Below are 25,350 nucleotides of genomic sequence, written 5' to 3' on the forward strand. Positions count from 1 at the left end.
AAGAAGATAGCAAAGCACTTCCAGGTAGCCATTTCCTCAGTTCATAATGTAATTAAGAAATGGCAGTTAACAGGAATGGTGGAGGTCAAGTTGAGGTCTGGAAGACCAAGAAAACTTTCCAAGACAGCTGCTCGTAGGATTGCTAGAAAGGCAAATCAAAACCCCCATTTGACTGCAAAAGACCTTCAGGAAGATTTAGCCGACTCTGGAGCGGTGGTGCTCTGTTCTACCATGCAGCGACATCTGCACAAATATGACCTTCATGGAAGAATCATCAGAAGAAAACCTTTCCTACGTCCTTACCACAAAATTCAGCCTCAGAAATTTGCAAAGGAACATCTAAACAAGCCTGATGCATTTTGGACAAGTCCTGTGGACTGATGAAGTTAAAATAGAACTTCTTGGCCGCAATGAGCAAAGGTATGTTTGGAGAAAAAAGGGTGCAGAATTTCATGAAAAGAACACCTCTCCAACTGTTAAACACGGGGGTGGATCAATCATGGCTTGTGTTGCGGCCAGTGGCATGGGGAACATTTTACTGATAGAGGAAAGAATGAATTCAATTAAATACCAGCAAATTCTGGAAGCAAACATCACACCATCTGTAAAAAAGCTGAAGATGAAAAGAGGATGGCTTCTACAACAGGATAATGATCCTAAACACACCTCAAAATCCACAATGGACTACCTCATGAGACACAAGCTGGTTTTTCCATGGCCCTCGCAGTCCCCTGACCTAAACATCATCGAAAATCTGTGGATAGACCTAAAAAGAGCAGTGCATGCAAGACGGCCCAAGAATCTCACAGAACTAGAAGCTTTTTACAAGGAAGAATGGGCAAAAATCCCCCAAACATGAATTGAAAGACTCTTAGCTGGCTACAGAAAGCGTTTACAAGCTGTTATACTTGTTAAAGGGGGTGTTACTAAGTACTAACCAACTTTTGCTTCAGTCCCTTTTCCTTTTTTGTTATTTTGAAAGTGTAAAAAATGGAAATAAAAAAGTAATCTTGCTTAAAATATTAAAGAAATGTGTCATCTTTAACTTTATATGCCTTTTGGAAATCAGATCATCTTTTACTCACTTAGCTACTCACAGTAACAGAAATTTTGACCAAGGGTGCCCAAACTTTTGCATGCCACTTTATATGGTTGAGGTGGGTACAATAACAAAGGATTATTGGACAGGTAATTGGTAGGAAAGGTTTAAAGTAGGAGTTCCCAAACTGGGGTCCACGGATCCCTTGCTTAATGGCATTGATCCAAGGCATAAAAAAAGTTTGGGACCCCCTGTTTTAGTGGGATAGGGGTCAAATGCGACAAGCTTAAATTGGGATCACTGTCAGCCTGTATCAGATGGGCCTGCTTCTGTGCTATATTACCCCGTAAAGAATTATTACAGGTAATATAAGAAATATTTCATGAGACAAGGACATTTTATAGAAAATAAATGTTCCTTGCTGTTTATTAACATTACTGTAGAAATGATACTTTTTCTACCAGACCTACAATCACAAAGAAGAGAAAATCTGCCGATGCTGGAAATCCAAGCAACACACACAAAATGCTGGAAGAACTCAGCAGATCACTCAGCATTGATGGAAAAGAGTAACAGTCGATGTTTCAGGCCAAGACCCTTCATCAGGATTATACAATCATGTAGTTTAATATACCTTTTCTGTACAATGAGGTTGATATTCCGGAGGGCAACATATTGGAGCTCTGGTTCTGCAGACAACAACGTTACCAGCGGGGGAGCCAGTTTCTTCAACAAAGTGCCATAGTAATCCAAGTCCTTTGAAAGCATTTCCATGAATTTCATCAGAACCTTAACAGCCGACAGGACAACAGCTGAGTTGGCGTGAGATAAACGTGGTGTCACACGCTCACAGATGCTATTGGGCAAAACATTTTAATTAAATTACATTTAATATACTTCGTGCCTCAGAATGTACACCTGGCATATACTGCATCATCTTGATATATAGGAATAAAAGCTTTCAACATTGCTACAAAATTAAAAATAACTTACTTATGCAATTATTAGGTACAATATTAAGATGACTGTTACAAATTCAATTAATTCAAAATTAAATACATCTTTAAACTAATTCAAGTACAAATGACAGAAAAATAAAATCATTTATAACAATCTTAAAAATAAATTACCGGTAACATTTGTAGTCAGGAATGTTTTCCTAGCTAAATAAAAATTTCCTATTATCGATTCTGACAATATTACCTTTGAGCTTCGCGGTCATCCTTTGGGCTGTAATTGGCTAAGCAATCAAGGATAAATATCTGGCCCCATTCAGTACATTCATTTAAGGCTGTTAAAAGCTTGTTGATTGTCTGAAAATTGAGATCTAACAAGTTGCTGTTTGGATGAGATTCTGCAATCTCCGACAGAGCAGCCACAGCATTTGCAACAACCTGCAGATTAAAGATTTAGGGTAAGGTTAGTTGACAGAGCAGAAGAGATTCACCATAATGTTGCCTGAATTAGAGGGCAACTGGCTAGTTTTCCCTCAAGCAAAGAAAGCTGGGTTGATCTGATACAGTTTTAAAAATAGGGCAGATAGGGTAGACAGTCACAATCTTTCACATTGTAGGGGCATAAAAATGATAACAGGTTCAAGTTCAGTTTACCGTCATTCAACTGTACACATGTATATCGCCAAATGAAACAGCATTCCTCTGGACTAAGGTGCACAGCACACACATAAAGTAATATTACCATAAATAAGCAAATAATAAGCAGCATATGCAAGTTAAAAAGTATAATGCTACTGGTACTTCAGACCATATGATGAGATTTTTACATGGTGGCAGGAAGTTCAGCAGTGTTACTGCCTGGGGTCAGAAGCTGTTTCCCAGCCTAGTGCTATGGTATCTTCTGCCTGATGGTAGGAGGGCAAAGACATTGTTGGATGGATGGGAGGGATAAATGAAAATGCTAAGGGCCCTGTGTACAAAGTGCTCCTGATAAATATCTCGAAAGCGTGGAAGAAAGTTGCCGTTTCTCTCAGTAAGCCTTGTAATGCTCTGTAGGGACTTGCAGTCAAGATGCCTTGCAATTCCTGAATCTGACTGTGATGCAGCTGGTCAGGGCACTCGAAAGTGCTGTGTGTTTGGTTCACACAAGAGGAGGAAGTTTTAAAGGGAATTTGAGAAGTAAGTTCTTCTTTACAGTGTGAAGAGAGTTGACATTAGTAAGACATAAATATTAGGTTTAAAGGGATATTCAGATAGGCACTTTAATAAGTACCTGGCATTGGAAAATGAAATTCATGTAGATGGACAAAAAAGTGAACATGGTGACTGAAGAGCCCGTTTCTGTGCTATAACTCTGAGACTATACCATACCCAAATGATACCTCTTTATAAAACCACTCCAGACACACTTTGGGTTCAGCATTCACTTAAATGAAGCATAACATTTGTAGACATCAGCACAAAGGCTTAGCGTAATGAACAAAACAGAAAACCGAAACAAAACCAAAAACAAAAATGGTGGAAAAATTTAGGAGTTCGGTACATCTGTGGAATAAATACCTTGTCAGAATTAGAAAAAAAGCAACCACTTTTGAAGTTTTGAGACTAGGATTGGTGAATAAATATCCATTCTAGAGTGCAAGATAGATTAACTGACAAAAGTGATAATGGGGCAGAGGCAAAAAGGAATAGAAGCAGCCCTGATGAAGGGTCTCAGCCCGAAACACTGGCTGTTCCCCTCCATAAATGCTGCCAGACTTGCTGAGTTTCTCCAGTATTTTGTGTGTGTTGCACAGGAATAGAAACAGTATGGGCCTAGTGGATGTGTAAATGTGAATACCAAAGTCACTCTGACATGAAGGAAGAAAACATTAGTTATGATCTTAAAATATTGGCATCAATGGTTCAGATCATGCTCCTCTTCAGCTGGCAGATCCAGAGAAAACCACACAGTACCAACGTTGCACAGATCAACTCCTATGCAATGCAGAAGCATGGACAAAGAAAGTTACAAACTCAGATTTGCAGATTTGACCTGTTCTGCTGCTGTACTCTGTGTTGAATCCAGAGGCAAAGTTTAGTTGTGCTGACCTGAGGGGATGTGTTCACTCTTAAACCAGTACTTAGCCTTTAATGCTGCATAATCTAGTGCAACTCCAAGTCACTGATCTGAGTTGAACACAAGTGATTCATTTTGGTTTTTTTTAGCTTAATTGCTTTTAATCGACTGACAGCAGTTAAATTTGCTCTTAAATAAACTTATTTAAATTGAAATACATTTTACATCTTTCTAAATCTACTTCTGGACATTTAGAAACAGATGAAAGTGCAGTTGACAGTATAAACTGTTAAAAAGTCATTGGAAGGTACAGAGCTGGATCTCAGTATCCATTGACTGAGGCCTGGTTGCAAATGGCAGACCACTGTCTCGTCACCAGCTGCTAGCTCAGTTGTACTCTTGGAGTTGCTAAAGTATAGAGGAGATTTGGGTTTCAAGCAAGAGGCATAAGCCCATCCAATACTAACTACACTGGGAGTATTATGAACAATTTTGGGCCCCTTATCTAAGAAAGGAAGAGCTGGCATTGGAGAGGGTCCAGTGGAAGCTTACGAGAATAATCCCAGGAATGAAAAGGTTAATATATGAGGAGTGCGTGATGGCTCTGGGCCTGTACTCACTGGAGTTTAGAAGAATAAGGGGGCATCTCATTGAAACCTATTGAACACTGAAAGGCCTAGATAAAGTGGACGAGGTAAGAATGTTCCCTACAGTGGGCTAATCTAGGCCCAGAGGGAACATCCTCAGAATTGAAGGGCGTCTCTTTAGAATTCATTGCCACAGACAGCTATGGAAGCAGGTCATTGGATAGGTTCTTGTTTAGCAAGAACGTCAAAGGAGAAGGCAGGAGAATGGAGTTGAGAGGGATAATAAATCAGCCATGATGGAATGGCACAGCAGACTTGAAGGTCCAAGTAGCTTAATTCTGCTCCTATGTCTTATAGTCTAGCCTTGGAAATCAAACATAGCATCCAGTGTATATAAAACACTTAATTAAAATGCATGATGTTTCTTGATATTTGTAGGGAAAAGGTTAAAAATTGAACTTATGCTGTTTCTTTTTGATTTACGTGAAGGTAGGTCATTTCCAAAAGTATTGCTGTTTGAACCTAGAAAGCTATAAAATGCCTAATTAAAGACATATTTTAGTGGTTTCTTACTTTAAACATTTAAGGACATACTTTCATGTGGGTCAAATATAAAGAAAGACCAACTAAAGCATTCTAAAACAAAAACCACCAAAACTCCATAGATTGGATTCTGTTACAAAACTTACTGTGTTGCATTATCTATCGCTTGTACATTTTGAAATTGTCAATTTCACTTTATTTATGCAATAACTTAAGTAGTCTAACAATTTATATATATATTAGAGCTCATAAAGAGTTAGTGATGGCTTAAGTTAATAAGTCTTACACAAAAGAGTAAGAAAGAGAATCAAGAACCATAATTATGTGAACTTTTGAGAATTGTTAGCTGGTCACAAAGCATCAGGCACACAAACCCAAGTGGGTTTTTATGTACCTTTCATCCATACAGCTACCAGCAAAATAAATATTTTGATATTACCCCAAAGTTTTACATTGTGAACTTACAGTGGCAAATTGTGTCAAAAGTGCAGATTAAATAGCAGCAAGGTAACATTATTTTCAACATTTAGGATCCATATTGGACGAGAAAATGCCAAACTTTCCAGCTGCTTTCCGTCAATGGAAGAAATCCTGCAAATGATTGGATCTTACAAAAAAAAATCAGCTACGAGAACAGCGGTTCCCAGCCTGGGGTCTATTATTGGTCCAGGGATAATAGAGGATGGGGACCCCTGTACTAGAGGAAAGGGTGATTCATTGTTATGGAGAAGCAGAACATTTCATTCAATCTCCTGCAACGCATTTTTGCATCTATTGTACTGTAGATCTCAACATTCTTTTGTATTTCATAACCTTGCATATCAAGTAAACTAAGCTACTGAATGTTAACAGGCTAGTGAACAGATGATGTTGGAATGGAACGTGATGTTGTGCTAACCACAGCTCTATTAAGAAATTTATTGCACAATTTCACTTCTGTCAAGAACAGCCTAAAATAAAACTACGTAATAAAACTTCCTACATGGTTGCAGGAAGGGTGTGATTGGCAACTAAATATTCCTGGATTTAGTTGCTTCAGGTGTGATAGAGTAGGAGGGGCCAGAGGAGGAGGTGTTGCATTGCTTGTCCGAGAAAATCTTATGGCGGTGCCTTGGAAGGATAGATTAGAGAGCTCCTCTAGGGAGGCTATTTGGGTGGAATTGAGGAATGGGAAAGGTGTAGTAACACTGATAGGAGTGTATTATAGGCCACCTAATGGGGAGCGTGAGTTGGAAGAGCAAATATGTAAGGAGATAGCAGATATTTGTAGTAAACACAAGGTGGTGATTGTGGGAGATTTTAATTTTCCACACATAGATTGGGAAGCTCATTCTGTAAAAGGGCTGGATGGTTTAGAGTTTGTGAAATGTGTGCAGGATAGTTTTTTGCAACAATACATAGAAGTACCGACTAGAGATGGGGCAGTGTTGGATCTCCTGTTAGGGAATGCGATAGGTCAGCTGACAGATGTATGTGTTGGGGAGCACTTCGGGTCCAGTGATCACAATAGCATTAGCTTCAATATAATTATGGAGAAGGACAGGATTGGACCTAGAGTTGAGATTTTTGATTGGAGAAAGGCTAACTTTGAGGAGATGCACAGGGATTTAGAGAGAGTGGATTGGATCAAGTTGTTTTATGGGAAGGATGTAATAGAGAAATGGAGGTCATTTAAGGGTGAAATTATGAGGGTACAGAATCTTTATGTTCCTGTTCGGTTGAAAGGAAAGGTTAAAGGTTTGAAAGCGCCATGGTTTTCAAGGGATATTAGAAACTTGGTTCGAAAAAAGAGGGATGTCTACAATAGATATAGGCAGCATGGAGAAAAGGAATTGCTCGAGGAATATAAAGAATGTAAAAGAAAACTTAAGAAAGAGATTAGAAAAGCTAAAAGAAGTTACGAGTTTGGTTTGGCAAATAAGGTGGAAGTAAATCCGAAAGGCTTCTACAGTTATATTAAAAGCAAGAGGATAGTGAGGGATAAAATTGGTCCCTTAGAGAATCAGGGTGGTCAGCTATGTGTGGAGCCGAGGGAGATGGGAGAGATTTTGAACGATTTCTTCTCTTCGGTATTCACTAAGGAGAAGGATATTGAATGGTGTAAGGTGTGGGAAACAAGTAAGGAAGTTATGGAACTTATGACAATTAAAGAGGTGGAAATAATGGCGCTTTTAAGAAATTTAAAAGTGGATAAATCTCCGGGGCCTGACAGGATATTCCCCAGTACCTTGAGGGAAGTTTGTGTAGAGATAGCAGGAGCTCTGACGGAGATCTTTCAGATGTCATTAGAAACGGGGATTGTGCCGGAGGATTGGCGTATTGCTCATGTGGTTCCATTGTTTAAAAAGGGTTCTAGAAGTAAGCCTGGCAATTATAGACCTGTCAGTTTGACATCAGTGGTGGGTAAATTAATGGAAAGTATTCTTAGAGATAATATTTATAATTATCTGGATAGACAGGATCTGATTAGGAGTAGCCAGCATGGATTTGTGCGTGGAAGGTCATGTTTGACAAACCTTATTGAATTTTTTGAAGTAGTTACGAGGAATGTTGACGAGGGTAAGGCAGTGGATGTAGTCTATATGGACTTCAGCAAGGCCTTTGACAAAGTTCCACATGGAAGGTTAGTTAAGAAGGTTCAGTCGTTAGGTATTAATGCTGGAATAATAAAATGGATTCAACAATGGCTAGATGGGAGATGCCAGAGAGTAGTGGTGGATAATTGTTTATCGGGATGGAGGCCGGTGACTAGCGGGGTGCCTCAGGGATCTGTTTTGGGCCCAATGTTGTTTGTAATATACATAAATGATCTGGATGATGGGGTGGTAAATTGGATTAGTAAGTATGCTGATGATACTAATATAGGAGGTGTTGTGGATAATGAGGTGGGTTTTCAAAGCTTGCAGGGAGATTTATGCCAGTTAGAAGAATGGGCTGAACGTTGGCAGATGGAGTTTAATGCTGAGAAGTGTGAGGTTCTACATTTTGGCAGGAATAATCCAAATAGAACATACAGGGTAAATGGTAGGGCATTGAGGAATGCGTGGAACAGAGAGATCTAGAAATAACAGTGCATAGTTCCCTGAAGGTGGAGTCTCATGTAGATAGGGTGGTGAAGAAGGCTTTTGGAATGCTGGCCTTTATAAATCAGAGCATTGAGTACAGAAGTTGGGATGTAATGTTAAAATTGTACAAGGCATTGGTAAGGCCAAATTTGGAATATTGTGTACAGTTCTGGTCACCGAATTATAGGAAAGATATCAATAAATTAGAGAGAGTGCAGAGACGATTTACTAGGATGTTACCTGGGTTTCAGCACTTAAGTTACAGAGAAAGGTTGAACAAGTTAGGTCTCTATTCATTGGAGAGTAGAAGGTTGAGGGGGGATTTGATCGAGGTATTTAAAATTTTGAGAGGGATAGATAGAGTTGAAGTGAATAGGCTGTTTCCATTGAGAGTAGGGGAGATTCAAACGAGAGGACATGATTTGAGAGTTAGGGGGCAAAAGTTTAAGGGAAACACGAGGGGGTATTTCTTTACTCAGAGAGTGATAGCTGTGTGGAATGAGCTTCCTGTAGAAGTAGTAGAGGCCAGTTCAGTTGTGTCATTTAAGGTAAAACTGGATAGGTATATGGACAGGAAAGGAGTGGAGGGTTATGGGCTGAGTGCGGGTAGGTGGGACTAGGTGAGATTAAGAGTTCGGCACGGACTAGGAGGGCCGGAATGGCCTGTTTCCGTGCTGTGATTGTTATATGGTTATATGGTAAAACCATTGGAATAACCTTCAAATAAGTGAATGAAAGAAATAGCAACTACTGGCATTAGAAGATCACGGGAGGCCATTTCAACTATTCCCAAGGTTCTGCTATCATTAAAACCCAATTGTCAAATGCCAAGAAAGCTTCCCTATCCTTGACTAAATTACATGAAATCTCTCAGTTTGGTGTTATTGCACGTTTGGATCACAGCTGTTGAAAGTAATACAACAATACATTCATGCAGATTGCTCTTAGTTCACGTATCTACTCCTATTTCCCATGTTAACCACCAAGAGGACCACAACCTTGTTGGGGTTTGGAGGCTTGTGTGCCTCGATGACCCAAACAGCTATGTTGGCTTGAGTCAGGGCCTTTGGCTCTTGGTAGGGTCACTCATGCCAAACAGGGCAAAAGGTAGAGACCGGACTAACAGTGGTTCACCAGTCTTCCAGGTTCCGGAGTTCAGCTCAGGGCTAACAATCCTGACTGGTCAAACAAAACTGTTAGGGAAAAAGAAATGAAGAATCCTTCTACATCTGTGTGCAATGGGAATTCTCCACCCAGGACTTGCATGGCTGACAGTGAAAACTACTGGTGCAATGTAGAAAGCCGTGACCACCACCAGGACCAAAACCAGTTTCTGGAATATACGTAGAGATGGAGGACCTTACCTGCTGCCCGAAATGCCAGTAAGTGTAATGGGCAGCAAGTAAAATAAGTTCCCATGTCTAGAGTACAAATACTGAACCAAGACTACCTGTGCCTGCTAAATTTAGACTTAAATTTGAAAATGAATTAACACTAATTGAAACAATCTAATCTTGAACTTTTTATATTGTTCTTAGCTTCTTGGGGATGCGGAAGAAACTTTAAAGTTTCAAAGTAGAGTGCAAAATTAATGTATTTTGGATGTGCAATTAAGGTTCACGCAGAACAGATCAAAAATAAAATCCTTTAAAGGATCTCTGTTCATACAAGTCCCCTTTTAAAATCTAGTTGGATATCAGCAAGTGAATTTATTCTCCACCAACCATAATAGAACAAGCATAAAATCTAATTTCATACAGCTATCCTGCAGAAATAGACCCCAGGGTATTGAAGTTGGTAGATAGTTTATCCACAGCAAATTGCTCAGTTTCACGATACTGTGTAACACTATTATATCACTAACATATGTTTCAGTTTAAGTATCAAATGTGGTGATGTTAACACATCTGTTGTGCAAGGTATTTTTTTTAAAATCCCATCTTTGCAAGCTTTGGATTTTTAACATTACTTGATTTAAAAGTTAATGAAATTTTCAAACATGCTGTGACATAATGTAATGCACATTTACAGTTCACAACATGTAGGCTTCAGTTCTCTGCTGAGCTATCACAGGAATGTGGAGTATTTCCATTTGGGCAACTTTTAATCATAGAGGTACTTTGAGAAATACAATTTCAGGCCTCTGGTATGACTTCTAAGGACAGCTTTGTGCCACTCTTGAAGAGCAAGGAAATGAGAGGCCACGTACTTAAATGTGTATGATTTGTGCATAACCATGAAGGTCAAAACTTCAGCACTTTCTAAAATATCTAGATGAAGGAATACCTCACTTTTCAGTACATTAATGTAAATTTGCACGTAAGCAAGTTTTGTATTCAAATTGTTAATGCTTTTATTAAATTAAGTTTATTTATTTTATATATAAAGTACATAGTTATATTTCAGGTTTACCAAACTAAATAATGAAATTAATATCTGCTATATGACTGACAGCTTAGATGATGCATAAACACAGATAGTATCAACTGGCAAAAACTGAAGCCAAGTTGCATCAGCATATGGCAAGGTGACTATGTTCAATTCATCTTATTCTAACATACAATACAGAAAACAAAAATGTACTGACCTGTTTACAAAATCAAGCATTTCATAGTCTTAAAGTTTTTCATTAAAAGCAATTAAGCAAAAAGAAAACTGTAAACTGGAAGATATTAGGGCTCCACAAGTACGTTCGTCTCATATCTAATCAGAGGACAAGCTGGAGAGGGTGCAGAAGTGATTTACAAGGATGCTTGCTAAGTTATTGGGAGAGGATGGACACACCGGATCTTTATTCCTTGGAGTGTAAGAGTGTAGAGGTGACCTTGCGAAGGTTTATAAAACTATGAGGGATACAGATTAGATGGATGATCATATATTTCTGCCCAGGGTTGGGGATTCTAAAACTAGAAGGCACAGATACAAGATTAGAGGGAAAAGATTTATTAAAACTCTCAGATCTGTTTTAAAAGAGGCTTTCTTTTAAAGAAAGAGAGGGTAGTGAGTAACTGGGATGAGCTGCCAAAGGAAGTGGTTGAGGTGAAGGAATTGCACATTTAAGAAATATTTGGATAGGTCAATGGAGGGGAAGGGCTTGGAGGGTTATGGGCCAAATGGGGGCAATGCTGGTTACCAGGGAGGATGTTGTGGTAAGTATAGACCAGTTGGGCTGAAGGGCCTGAATCTGTGCTGAACTACTCTATGACTATATATGTAAAACAATTACATCAAACTGGAATTGAACTGCTTATTATTACCTAAAATATCATTATGTCATTCAATGTAGCCACATATACTAAGACTTACCTTTCAACACTCAAATCTGCAAAGACAATATTGAAAAGGTGAGTGATTTAGTTAGCATAATTTATCTGACATGATAACTGCCTCAAGAATTAAAATACCAACTATCCAACCAGTTTCTATTCCAATCTGAATATCAGAAATATCACCCATTTGTCATCCATGCAATATGAACAGCCTCATTAGTATAAAGCTTTGGCACTGTTTTGAAGCCAATAAATTTTTTCCAAACTCCAGGTAAGTTAGGAAAACATTCCAAAAAGAAAATATTAATGAAATGTCATCAGCCTGCAGGAAATATTTTCAATTGTTTCATTCTTCACAAGTTATGCTTGATAATGATTGCTGAATATTCCCAGTCTTTGCTGATTAAGCAGGTAACATTTTTTAAAACTTTTTTTCTATGACTCTGTAACATTGAAGAGAAGTTTGGATAGATAAATGGATGATAGGGGTAAGGAGGGATATGGTCCCAGTGCAGGTCAATGGATTAGGCATCTCAAATAGTTTGGCACGGGTGAGATGGGCCAAAAGGCCTGTTTCTGTGCTGTACTTTCTATAACTCTTCACATGTGAGCCATTGTATGAGAAACAGAACTGAACAAGTAACAAATCAATAACTATACTCATGGCAGAGTCTACCCTTTGAATAATGCAAAGGATGTTTTTACATACCCCTAAAGGCCTGTCAGGCCACAATTCATCTTCCAAAGGAATCTATTTCTGATAACGCAGCATTTCCTCAATATAACACCATTATTGTCAGACCAAATTTTGTCAAGTTCCAGGTCAATAAGTGCGATTCCTGATATTTTCAACTGTACCACAAGGAATATGGAACTATGCAAGATCTTCTCAGTGCCTAATTTTAAATCAGTTTACAAATACATATACTAGATTTGTGATACACCATATCTTCCTCTTAATGCCATCAACTTATAAAATGAGCAATGAATTTTCATATACTGCAATGGCAAATAACTTGACATCAATTGGCATCTGGTCAAGAAGATTCAGTCACTCAGCATTCAAGATGAGGTAGTAAATTGGATTGAATTGGATTGGAATCAAATTACTAGTCCACCAACTGAAGGGGTGATATAAAAGAAAACTTGCCAAGCTGGATGATCAATTGAACAGAATAGACCCAAATCAAGCACAACACAAAAAAAACCAAAAAGTCCCAGTGCTAGAAGTCTGGGGAATAAAAACAAAATGTTGCAAACAGACATTCTTGCATTTGTAAAGACAGGAATAAAAGCTTAACATTTTTGGCTAAACCCTTCATCAGAGAACATGAACTAAATCATGAACTGTTTTCTTCTCTACAAATATGTCTTCCAAATTAATATTCTCCATTCCAATGGAGAGCAAATAGTTTCTTTCGCAAAATATTGACGTTTATAAGTTGAAAGTTCTAACTCGTTCAACTACTGGCCACATTGTCCTGCAATGTTTTTCCAACTTTACCAGTTTTAATCATATCCGTGACAACAAATGTCAGGAGTAATATTAATACTTTATTTACCATTGGATTGGAGTCAGATATCAGATCCTTCAGAGTGTCCAGAAATCCCTGATCTTCTACCAGCTGTGCATTGATGTCATGTAGCTTGGCTACACAGACAGCAGCAGTTTTTCGTACATAAGGGTCTTCATCCTTCAGACATTTTCGCAGGGGCTCACACAAATACTCAGTAATTTTATCCACACGGATGCAGCCCATTGTTCTCACGGCCAGCGCTCTGATAAGTGGATTGGGATCTTCACAGTCCTAAAGTTAAACAAACACCACTATCACTTTTTTAATAAAGGAAAGAGACAGTTCAACACAAGATGACTGGGAGGAGAATTGAACATTTTCAAAGGCGCCTTTGAACATGCATACATTTATTGAAATGCCTTGACTCTAACATCCCAGAAATCCTGCTGCGTTAAGTGTTGTTTCAATTGAGAGTAGATGATAAATTTGACAAAGTCTCCACTACTAGCTGTGATTTGACAAATCTTTTTGAAATTAGTTGAAATTAGCATATTTGGGTGAGGAGAACATTTGGATCATATGCAAGTAGAGGGGAACAGTACAAAATCAACACCCACTGCTTTCAGAAGGACAGGGACAAGAGAAGGAAACAACTAAACATACACACAAAATGCTGCAGGAACTCGACAGGTCAGGCAGCATCTATATGGAATTAAATAAACAGTCGATATTTCAGGTCGAGACCTTTCTTCAGGACTGTTCAACGGTTATTCAGTTCCATGGATGCTGCCTGGTTTGCTGAGTTCTTACAGCATTTGTGTGTGTTGCTTCGTATTTCCAACATCTGCAGACTTTTGCCATTGAAAGGACTATTTTTGCAAAGCCATTAAGGTGTGAAATGAAAGAATAACCAAGTATTCATTTGACTTCTTACACGCTAAATTCACAATGACTCTGTAAAAGCAACATAACTGGGTGAAGAGAGTTGATGGATACCAGTTTAAAAAGAAATTAGGTCTCTTCTAAGAGTTATTATAAATGCCACAGGCAGCAAGAAAAATGAACTCAAATACCTAATTCAGTGAAAAGCCGATGGAACACAATGTATGAAGGACATGATTATGCATAATCACGATGTCCACATATAAAGTTATTTTCTAAAAGCACCTAGTAAATGCAGAACATGAAGAAAAATAAATTCAGGGAATCATTGGTATAGAAAATTAATGCACAGTCATGTAAAAACACTAACATATTTGAACTAATTGACATCTACTTTCATCTAATATTTAACTTGACATTTGCTTCAGGAAGATTTTTTCCTAGTAAAGCAGCATTTTTGGATTTCTGCAATCCAAATAACCTTACAGGACTGCACAATGTTGTGCCATAACATAATGACACTAGAGAAAATAAATCAAGAGTCTTTTCAGTATTCACATGAATGTCTGATTGTTCACATAGACAGAGCACACATGTTACACAGATTACTGGATTGTTTTCTCCTCATTACAAGTCAGGACAAATTATTTTATTTACCATAACCCACACCCTCCCACATCACTGCCTCCTGGAGCTGGACTAACAAGTATCATAGCTGTGCCTTCTGGAAGCCGCTCCTTTCTAGCTCTTTTCCCGACAGTCCAGTCAACTTGACTCCACTCCCATCAACTTATTCATCACAGTCCCAATTCTCTGCAAATCCCCAGGAGCTTGTTAATCACTTGCACATAGCTGGAAAAGTGTTGTGTACCAACTCCAACCAGAAGAATTACTTGGCAAAAGCAGCTAGCTGAGAGACCTCCATTACTGTGCAGGACCTTGCGGAGAATCCGATCAACAACACATGAACAGTTGGTAGCAAAGATACTGGTACAATCACCACACTCCACGACATCCAATGGATACCCGGGTAAATGTCAAAAGATTCAGCAGCATTGTAATGGCGCTTTGCCCCTATCAAGCTCCCCCCAATCTTTAGAAGCAATGCATTTTCACTTTCATATGAGCAAGCAGGGGTAGAATTTGATTCAACTTCTGCTGCAAAATGCATGATACTTGGGAGGGGGGTGGGAACCTTGAACAATTGCACATTTTTCAATTACCTAAATAAATTTTACACAAGGCAATTTCATTCTTGAAGTATACCACTGTGTGGGACATGTTGCTGTCAATTCTGTGTTGCAAACTGTTCGGTGAGGGAGAAAGAGGAGACTTTTCAGCCAGGTTAAGCGAACAGGCAGACATGATAGATGGAATCTGGAAAAATAATTGACTGCCTTTTTACTTTTGAGATCTCTTTTCAAACAGTAACAAGATTGTTTACAAACAAGAGAAAATCTGTAGATGCTGGAAATCTAAAGTAATGCATGCAAAATGCTGGAGGAACTCAGCAGGTTAGGCAGCATTTATGGAATAGAGTAAACACTTGATATTTCGGGCTGAGAGCCTTCTTCAACACTCAATCCATCAGACTGTTTACCTTTCGGGCCCAAAAAGAATTTTGTCAAATTATCTAACACTTTATCAAAGTACATACCTTAACAAAAGTGTTGACAGCCATAATTGCCATATCTGGTTGACTCTTTGCATAGTTCATTAGATAGAGATACACCAGCTTCTTCAACTCCAAATTGTCTGTCTGCATACAGTTTACAACATCAGGAAAGAGGGCACTACATTGAACAAAATAAAAAACAAAGTTAAAAAAAAGTGTACTTCATAATGATTTATAAAAAAAATCTATTCAATGAACAATCTACATATTCTTGCAATGTATGTACATTCATATGACTACACTTCAAGAATGTTCCTCATGCAATCATCTGAAAAATGTCTATACATCAGAAATCTAAATGTACTTAATGGCTTAAGCAATAGTAAATAAGGTTATTGACCTAAATGGTCAACCTGTTACTAGAAATCACCCTGACCCTAAATATGAAGGTGCAATGCAATGGGTGCTCAATACAGTGACATGATTAGACAAGAATCCGTCCTACCCACAATTCTCCGTAGGTTAAAGCAAGGTTCGCTCCTGTGAACAGTTCATAACCGTGGCAGTTCACAAGTTGGAAAAGCAGCTGCAAGCCAATATTCTGGGCTACAGAAGATGCCCGCAACTCGAAGCAGCTGGCAAATCCATCCAGCCAGTCTCCAAAATGTAGGTATGAGCTGTTCATAAGTCTGGCCTTTGTATCATAGACTGATAGCTGACTAAACCATAGCCCCTGGGTTAGGCAACTTACTAAAACTAATGTTTCTGGAAGTGTATTAAAAAAAAATCACAAAACAAATAAAACTAAGATCATTGCAAATTTAAAAACGAAAAAAGTAAAACAAATTAAGAACGTTTAAAAACATTGTATTAATTCAAAATGCTTAATTCATCTAATGCTTATCTGGATCCACTGCAATTATTTCCCAGCATTCTACATAAGTAAACACACTCCTCCCTTGTGTCAGCTCTCACAGGGCCAGGCTTCCAGGGCAGATTTCCCAGCATAACTCCTAGTGAACAGTAGCTAATTTGCACTTTGCAAACAGACTCAATGAAGAAGACTAATGACAGTCAGTCAGGAATCAGCAAAGAGTGGCCATTTAGATATTTTTTATCCCGCATGATCTCCAAATTTTGTGGCACTTATACTGAGAAGTAATCCAGTGCAGAACTGAAACATGTTCCAATAAATTTCAGTCCAAAGTTCAAGGTGCATATTTAAATTACTTCATTTTCTCCCCCTGAATTCAGATCCATCAAATGACAACAAATTTCCTGTCAGTTGTTAGTATGGAAGGAGTATCTAATTCTTGCTCAATGAAAGGTTATATCATATGAAATATGATAACGTAAACATATTTGATCATTTTTGAAAAATGTCTAAGATTAGGTTAGATTGCATTGAATGCATTTTTATACTAACTTAACAGTCATGGATGTTAATGAGTAAAGAATAACAGAGAACTTCAGGGCTTTCAAAATATGAATGCAAATTACTTTATCATGCTTACTTATCTAATTTGAGACTGCAATCTTTTTGTTTGATTGGCAAAAGTTATTCACTTTATTTATTGGATTTAAAGCATTTTGTCACAATGCAGAGTGAAGCAACATACACAAAGGTCTTCCATATTTTCCAGAGCCGAACATACTTTTAGTATCAAAAATAATCAGTACCATATTTTTGATGTCCACACAAAATATCGCAAAAACTGCTTTTTCAGTATTTGTGAAATTACGGTTGGGATGCACTCTGTAAAATTCATTAGACCAAGGGATGATATAATACACGTGCAAGTTTGAAGAGGGTCTGATAGATAGATAGTGGAGGGCCATTTTAATCAGACACACAGCCAGTCCCCAGGTTACGTACGAGTTCCATTCCTGAGCCCGTCTTTAAGTCAGATTTGTAAGTAAGTCGGAACAAGTACATCCAGTATTATTTAGCGTCAGTTAGTCAAACGTTTGTCTCAGCATATATTTTACCTTTCTATGCATATAAAACACTTAAGAAATGTATGTATTCCAATAATTAAATCACTGTGTTGCTTAGTAATAATTGTAGCTTTCATCGGGGCAGGGCCTTTCACATGCTCCATTATTCTCACTTTATCCTTTAAAATTGTTTCGATCGTTGACAGACTGTAGCCTAACACTTTTCCAATGACCGATGATGTTTCACCTCTTTCCAAACACTTTATTATTTCCACTTTATTTTCAATCACGATTGCTTCCCGTCAATGGAACAGAAACACTGGGCGGTGGGTCCCGAGGTCTGCTGGGTCCTAAGGACCACCGCACACTGAGACAGGCTAAATGGGACCAGTGGGGGCTGTGCTGGGTTTGGGTATTTGATCCTCCACGATATTCCTGGATCGAACTTGGGAACTCAGGGCAGGGTCAGGGTGAATATTACTAAGAAAAATTTAAGCCAAATACAAAGTTAAACACTCAACACAGTGTCAAAAGCAACGACTTAAAATGGTGGACAGCATCGGGATCTGACTTAAAATGGCAGACGGCTTCACAATCTGACTTAAAACGGCGGACAGTGTTCTCCTTCCTCGGTTTGTAAGTACAAGTTGTCCGTAAGTCGGATGTTTGTAACTTGGGGACTACCTGTAGTTCTATAGAATGTTGCCATTTTCTTCAGAATAACTGGCAATTTGAAAAGAAACCTAAAACTCTTAGACATATAATAAAAGTATATTCAGTAGAGGATGCGGCCTATTACAAACTAAAGGGGTACTGTACACTGAGTAAAGGATTTTTCTGTATTATTAAATGCATACTGTCCATGTCAAGAATATGCTGCTAATATCACAATAAAAGATTAGAAAAATTGGATTTGATAAAAATAAAGAGGAAGTACTTAAAAAAAATTAGTTAGTCCCAGTGTAAAAGTTACCTAATCCATTTATATAGATGCAAAAATACAAATAGTATTTGATAAAAGAAATGATTAGGAATAAGCCTATTACAGGCCAGTTAGCCAACAAAAGCAAAGGAATGCTTACAAATAATAATACAGCACTTTTACCCTCCATTACATATTGCTACTTATTTTCCTGAATATATTTCTAACTCTACTACCCCATCCATCTGCAGTTAAACACCCACTGCATTAAGAAATAATTTGCCAAACTCATCCCCAGTCGCTAATACAATATAAAAGGTGACTTGAAAATTCTCCCACCACTCTGAAAGAAAGCCACAATAAAATCTACAGCACAGAAAAAACCTTTTATGCGTAAATTTCATAAATAGTCATGAACTATAGTTACCATTTTGATTGGTATGTGTTCACAAAACTCAAAAGAGCACATACAGTATAACAAAAAACATACATAATAAGATATCACAGCTAGGTATAAAGCTTTTAGGAGGATTCCTGCAATTCTGAATAACTTTAGTGCTTAAAAGCTTTAAAACTGCAGAATATTCAGTAACACTTTTATCAGAAGAACTGTTAGAAAAAGTTTTCCCTACCTACAAAATTTCAAAACATATCTACATTCTCCTGCCCAATTTTATAATGCTGATTTGTTAAAAGTCATAATATTGTACTACCTGACATCTTTGCCAACGGTCATTGATGCAATCACTTTCTTCACTGCTTCTTTCTTTTTCTCCTTCTTGTCACTGTTGAGTTCTGCTTTGAGTTCAAAGATTTCTCCTACAATTGATAAAACATGGCACTATTTAATTCACAGAGTTATAGAAAAGTACAGCACAGAAGCAAGCCCTTTAGCCCATCTAGTCTGTGCCAACCTATTTAAACCATTTCAAGAAAAAAAAACCACAATTAAAATGGAACGGTGCTTGCCAACTATCCACTTTCCATTTTATAATTCCAATCAGTAATTCACAAAAAAATCATTATACCAGAGTTAGTTATAACATTAGTGTTTTAACATCAATTAGAATATTTGCTTGTTTCTACTTGTGGAGTGTTACTGCTAGCCAATTCGTATATTTTATGTCCTCTCAGCCAAAAATGATTAATTGCTTATTATGATCCATCATGAAAATTCCACAATTAGGTAGATTTTGATTTCCCATTAGAGGTGGTGGTTGCATTCTTAAAAAAAACCACTTGTAGGCCTACAGCATAAAAAGCACTATAAGCTTGCAGATAAATTGCAAATATAGTCATAAGATATAGACTATTGAAGGGATTAATGTTGCCATAGTTCATAACCAAATAACAGTAAAGCATGGGAAAATAAACAGTGACAGAACTGGAATTCGCAAATTTAAAAGCAATATGTGCACTACAGTTAAACCCAACAATCTAATTATGTAAAAGTTAACTTTACAATTGCAATTTCATTGTGTTCCTTAATATTATAAACATCTGGTAAGTGAAGATGTTGATTAGCCTAAGTACATTAGGAAATATAACCACAGCTGAGTCATGAAAATAATTTGGCAAGCAACCCCCTTACAATTTAATGGAATGGAACTAACAGTTTTAAGGAAACTCTTAAAAAATAATCAAGTTGGACACTTCATCATAGCTCAGCAAGTGTTTAAGCATTTTACAATGGAAAAAAGTGCCACATACAAGGAGTAACCTTATCTCCAGTCAACATGCACTGAAACTGAAAACGGTCACAGCAGAGCAGCTTAATTGAATGGTCAGCTAGATCCGTTCTAGCAATCATTGGGCACACTCAGTGAAAGGTGATAGGATCAGCAGTTAGAAGGACTCAAGGCCATGCATATCATTTCTTTCATGACTGGGTAAACATAGACTATACTCTCTTGTAAAACTCATATTGAGACGATGAAAAGCAAAGCCAATATCCAGTAAAGTTTTGATGAAATGGGAAATCTATGCCGACAGAAAATAAAACACAGTCTGGTTTTGAACAACAACTGTTAGATTAATTATTTTATTTATTGACATGCAATGCGGAATAAGTCCTTAAGTCCCCTCTCTGAGCTGTCCCAACCAGCAACCCTGGCAATTTACAATGACCAATTAAGCTACCAACCAGTACGTCTTTGGACTGAGAGAGGAAACACACATAGTGACAGGAAGAATGTACAATCTCCTTACAGACAGTGGCAGGAATTGAACTTGGGTCACTGGAACTGTAAAGCATTGTGCTAACCACTAAGTCACCATGCCACCCACTTTATAAAACCAAATTATAAAACTAAACGCAACTTAAAAACACCAATATTGACCATCCTTCATTGACTGCTTCATTCTTCACTGACTACAACTCTGTATTCCAAACTATCATCCATCAGAACTAGTCAATGTGCTTTGAGACATTGGCCTCAAAATCTTGTCGTGCAACTGGATGCTCAATTTCCTTCCTTGTAGATCCCAGTTAGTTCGGATTGGCAACAACATCTCCTCCACAATCTCCATTAGCACAGGTGCTTAACTACTTGCTTTATGACTTACTTATGACTGTGTGGTTAAGGACAACTCCAATGCCATATTTAAGTTTGATGACGACATTGCCGAATCAAAGGTGGTGATAAATAAGCATAGAGGAGGAAAACTGAAATTCTGGCTGAATGGCGCCACAACAAAAACCAACTCAATGTCAGCAAAACCAAAAAGCTGATTATTAACTACAGGAGGAGGAAACCTGAGGTCCATGAGCCAGTCCTCATCAGGGGATCAGAGCTGAAAACAGTTAGCAACTTTTAAGTTCATTGGTACTAGCATTTCAGAGGATCTGTCCTCAGTCCAGCACACATGTACTATTACAGAAGGCACTGCATCACCTCTACTTTCTTTGTAGTTTTTGCAGATTTGGCACATCATCTAAGATTTTGACAAACTTCTATTGAGTATACCGAAGGGTTGCATCACGGCCTGGTATGGAAACACCAATGACTTTGAACAGGAAAGTAGTAGACACAGCCCATTACATCACAGGTAAAATCCTCCCCACCATTCAGCACATTTACAAGGAGTGCTGTCAAAGGAAAGCAGCATCCATCATCAAGGGCCCCCCACCATCCAGGCTGGGCTCTCTTCTCGCTGCTGCCGAAGAGGTGGTGTAGGAGCCTCAAGTCCCACACCACCCGGTTCAGGAAGAGTTATTACTCCTCAACCATCAAGCTCCTGAATCAGCGTGGATAACTTCAATCACCCCAACAATGAACTGATTCCACAACCTATGGACAACTTACGGACTTACTTTTAAGGACTCTACAACTCATGCTTATTTATTTATTATGAATATTATTACTACTACTTTTCTTTTGTACTTGCACAGTTTGCTGCCGTTTGCACACTGATTGCTGATACACATTTGTTCGTGTGCGTTTTCATTGACTCTATTGTGCTTCTTTGCATTTACTGTGAATGCCCTGCAAATAAATGAATCTCAGGATACTATACGGTGACATATATGTACTTCGATAATGAATTTACTTTGACCATTGATTCTTGCAAGACTAGTACTAGTAAACAGCAGAAAAGTTGTCAGCAGTCGAGGAGGAAGGAAACCGCAAACAAAAACCATTGCTATGAAGAAACAGGCCAACAGATATATCACCTCTGTACCCATCAACCACTCAAGAGCTGAATCAGAGCTGTACTACAATACACAAAGCAGGCAGACCATGCAAAAACCAGAGCACCAGAACAATCTGTAGATCACTCTCCATCTTTCCGACACCATCTTGTAAACCTTTCATTGTAATGCTAAAACGATAAATAAACTTGTGAGATAGATATTAGAAGACTATTTGGTGGGAAAGGGAACCTGAAAAATACTACACCAATCCATGAATTCAATACTGATATGCAACAAGTTAGCAGTTAAATCAAAAGCTTGAGAGATTCAAGACAGCCATGTCAGTGGAATACTAACAGAAAAGGTGCCAGTATTCAAATGATAGCAAATAAGTCAGTATGCTCTCCAAGACATATGTATAAGACCCAGGAAAAGTAATAAAGATTTCTTGAAAAGTATTTATACTTCAACCACTAATTCAAAAAATCGATGGGGCTGCCACATTTCCACCACTTCGACCGTGCCTAGCCTTCAAAAGCAGTATTAGCTGTAAAACCCTTTGGAACATTGGCTAAAATCAATGTAGGTCCCTTGGAAGATGAGAAGGGGAAATTGTTATTGGGTGATAAGGAAATGGCTGCGGCATTGAACGACTATTTTGTGTCGGCCTTCATGGTGGAGGACACATCTAATATGCCAAAGAAGGATGTTATGGATGAAATGGGAGGTGAGAACCTCAATAAAATCACTGTCACTAAAGAGATAGTGATGAGCAAACTAGAGGGCCTGAAGGTAGATGAGTTCCCTGGTCCTGATGGGATGCATCCCAGGGTGCTGAGAGAATTGGTGGAGGTTATAGTAGATGCATTGGTAATCATTTAATAAAACTCTCTAGACTCTGGGCAGGTCCTGGCAGATTGGAAGACAGCAAATGTCACGCCACTTTTTAAAAAAGGATGTAGGCAAAAGACAGGCAAATATAGGCCAGTTAGCTTAGCATCTGTAATCGGGAAAATGCTTGAAGCTGTCATTAAGGAGGAAACAGCGAAACATTTAGAAAGGAGTGGTTCCATTAGACAGATGCAGCACGAATTCAGAAAGGGCAGGTCCTGTTTGATAAACTTACTGGAGTTCTTTGAGGACATAATGAGTGCAGTGGATAGAGGGGAACAGGTGGATGTCATGTACCTGGATTTCCAGAAGGTGTTTGATAAGGTGTCGCACAAAAGACTTATAAATAAGATACAGATGCATGGAGTCAGAGGAAGTGTATTGGCATGGATAGTGGATTGGTTAACCTATAGAAGGCAGAGAGTTGGTAAAAATGGGTGTTTCTCTGGTTGGCAGTCAGTGGTGAGTGGGGTGCTGCAGGGGTCGGTGCTGGGCCCGCAGCTGTTTACTATTTACATTGACGATTTGGAAGGGGGGGGCAGGCGCTGAGAGTAGCATAGCAAAATTTGCTGATGACACTAAACTGAGTGGAAAAGTAAATTGTACAGAGGATGTGGAGAGTCTGCAGAAGGATATAGATAGCTTAAGTGAGTGGGCCAAGGTCTGGCAGACAGAATACAACATCGGTAAATGCGAGATCATCCACTTTGGAAGGAATAATAGAAGAGCAGATTATTATTTAAATGCTGAAAGATTGCAGCATGCTGTTGTGCAGAGGGACTTGGCAGTGCTTGTTCATGAATCGCAAAAAGTTGGCTTGCAGGTACAACAGGTTATTAAGAAGGCAAACAGAATGTTGGCCTCCATTGCTAGAGGGATTGAATTCAAGAGCAGGGAGGTCATGCTGCAACTATACAGGGTACTGGTGAGGCCGCACCTGGAGTACTGTGTGCAGTTCTGGTCTCCATACTTGAGGAAGGATGTACTAGCTTTGGAGGCAATGCAGAGGAGGTCCACCAGGTTGATTGAATCCAGGGATGAAGGGGTTAATCTATGAGGTGAGATTGAGCCTCCTGGGACTATACTCGCTGAAATTCAGACGAATGAGAGGGGATCTTATAGAAACATACATAATTTTGAAAGGGATAGATAAGATAATAGTAGGAAAGTTGTTTCCATTGATGGGTGAGACTAGAACTAGGAGACATTGCCTCAAGATTCAGGGGAGAAGATTTAGGACGGAGTTGAGGAGAAACTGCTTTTCCCAGGGAGTGGTGAATCTGTGGAATTCTCTGCCCAGGGAAGCAGTTGAGGCTTCTTCACTAAATATATTTAAGATACAGTTAGTTAGATTTTTACATTGTAGGGGAATTAAGGGTCATGGGGAAAAGGCAGGTAGATGGAGCTGAGTTCACGGACAGATCAGCCATTATCTTAATCAATGACAGGGCAGGCACAATGGGCCGGATAGCTTACTCCTGCTCCTATTTCGTATGTTTGTATGTATGTACGTAAACAAAAGTTTTTATTGTGTATGCAAACAACTTGCAGGAATTAACAGTGAACCTCATTTTCATGTTTACAAAATGTAAGATTTATATTCATAACTGGATACACACCGCCTAAAAACATTTCAATAGAATTCACCCATTAATTATAATTTTATCAGTTGTCATATTAAAATGATCTTTAATTAAAAATGCTTTATACATCAGGAAATGAGATTTGCAGAAACTGGTCAGATGTATTCCAGATGTAAGAGTATCAGAGGGCTTCAATCTGGAACTACTGGGATTAAATTCTTATGTAAACTATGTTGCAGCATTCAATACCAAAACTGACACTAGTTCAAACTTTTGACTTTAAAATAACAGACTATTGTCAAAAGAGGAGAAAATGACTTTTTTTATTACTACAATGAGACTGATGCTTCCAGATACAAATCTAACTTTGCCATTACAAACACATCACTCTCAGCCCAAAGGCATATGCAACATCAAAATAACTTTCTCCAACCTTTTAGATTTACAAAATTTCACTTAAAACCTTTATTATTAGCTACAATTAATACTCTTTTCTGGATAAAGTGTTGGTAAGATAAATTTGCCATGGTGGGGTGGTCAAAAACAAAAGGGCATAGACATAAGATCAAAGGTGAATTAGAGATGAGAACTTTAACCAAAGGAACACGTTGAATACTTCAGTCAGATTAAAAACAAATGGTGATGGATATATTTGCAAACCACTCAGATTGTTGGAGATGTGGACAGTGAAGGTTGCCAAGGGATGCAGTACAATATAAATCAGATACGGATATAGATGGAAAAATGACAGGTGAAGTAGCTTGGGAGGTCAAATGTAAGCGGAACATATATAGCCACTGGCAGAACTGTACTGACGCACAGCACTGATGTACAGAGGATCTTGAAGTCC

General features: G+C 38.4%; 1 protein-coding gene across 4 annotated transcripts in view; it reads right to left on the reverse strand.

The window, feature by feature from the left end:
* Positions 1 to 25,350, reverse strand: part of ap1b1 (adaptor related protein complex 1 subunit beta 1) — a 71,513-nt gene that overhangs the window by 40,364 nt on the left and 5,799 nt on the right. For all 4 annotated transcript variants that reach the window (XM_073065712.1, XM_073065710.1, XM_073065711.1 and 1 more), the window contains exons 3-7: positions 19,106 to 19,211; positions 15,575 to 15,710; positions 13,081 to 13,326; positions 2,243 to 2,433; positions 1,674 to 1,895 (exon numbers count right to left, since the gene is read on the reverse strand). In XM_073065712.1, coding sequence (XP_072921813.1) covers positions 1,674 to 1,895; positions 2,243 to 2,433; positions 13,081 to 13,326; positions 15,575 to 15,710; positions 19,106 to 19,211 — 901 coding nt within the window. The remainder of the gene's footprint in view (positions 1 to 1,673; positions 1,896 to 2,242; positions 2,434 to 13,080; positions 13,327 to 15,574; positions 15,711 to 19,105; positions 19,212 to 25,350) is intronic.

This window comes from Hemitrygon akajei, chromosome 14 (genome assembly GCF_048418815.1).
Source record: "Hemitrygon akajei chromosome 14, sHemAka1.3, whole genome shotgun sequence".
NCBI classification, from domain to species: domain Eukaryota; kingdom Metazoa; phylum Chordata; class Chondrichthyes; order Myliobatiformes; family Dasyatidae; genus Hemitrygon; species Hemitrygon akajei.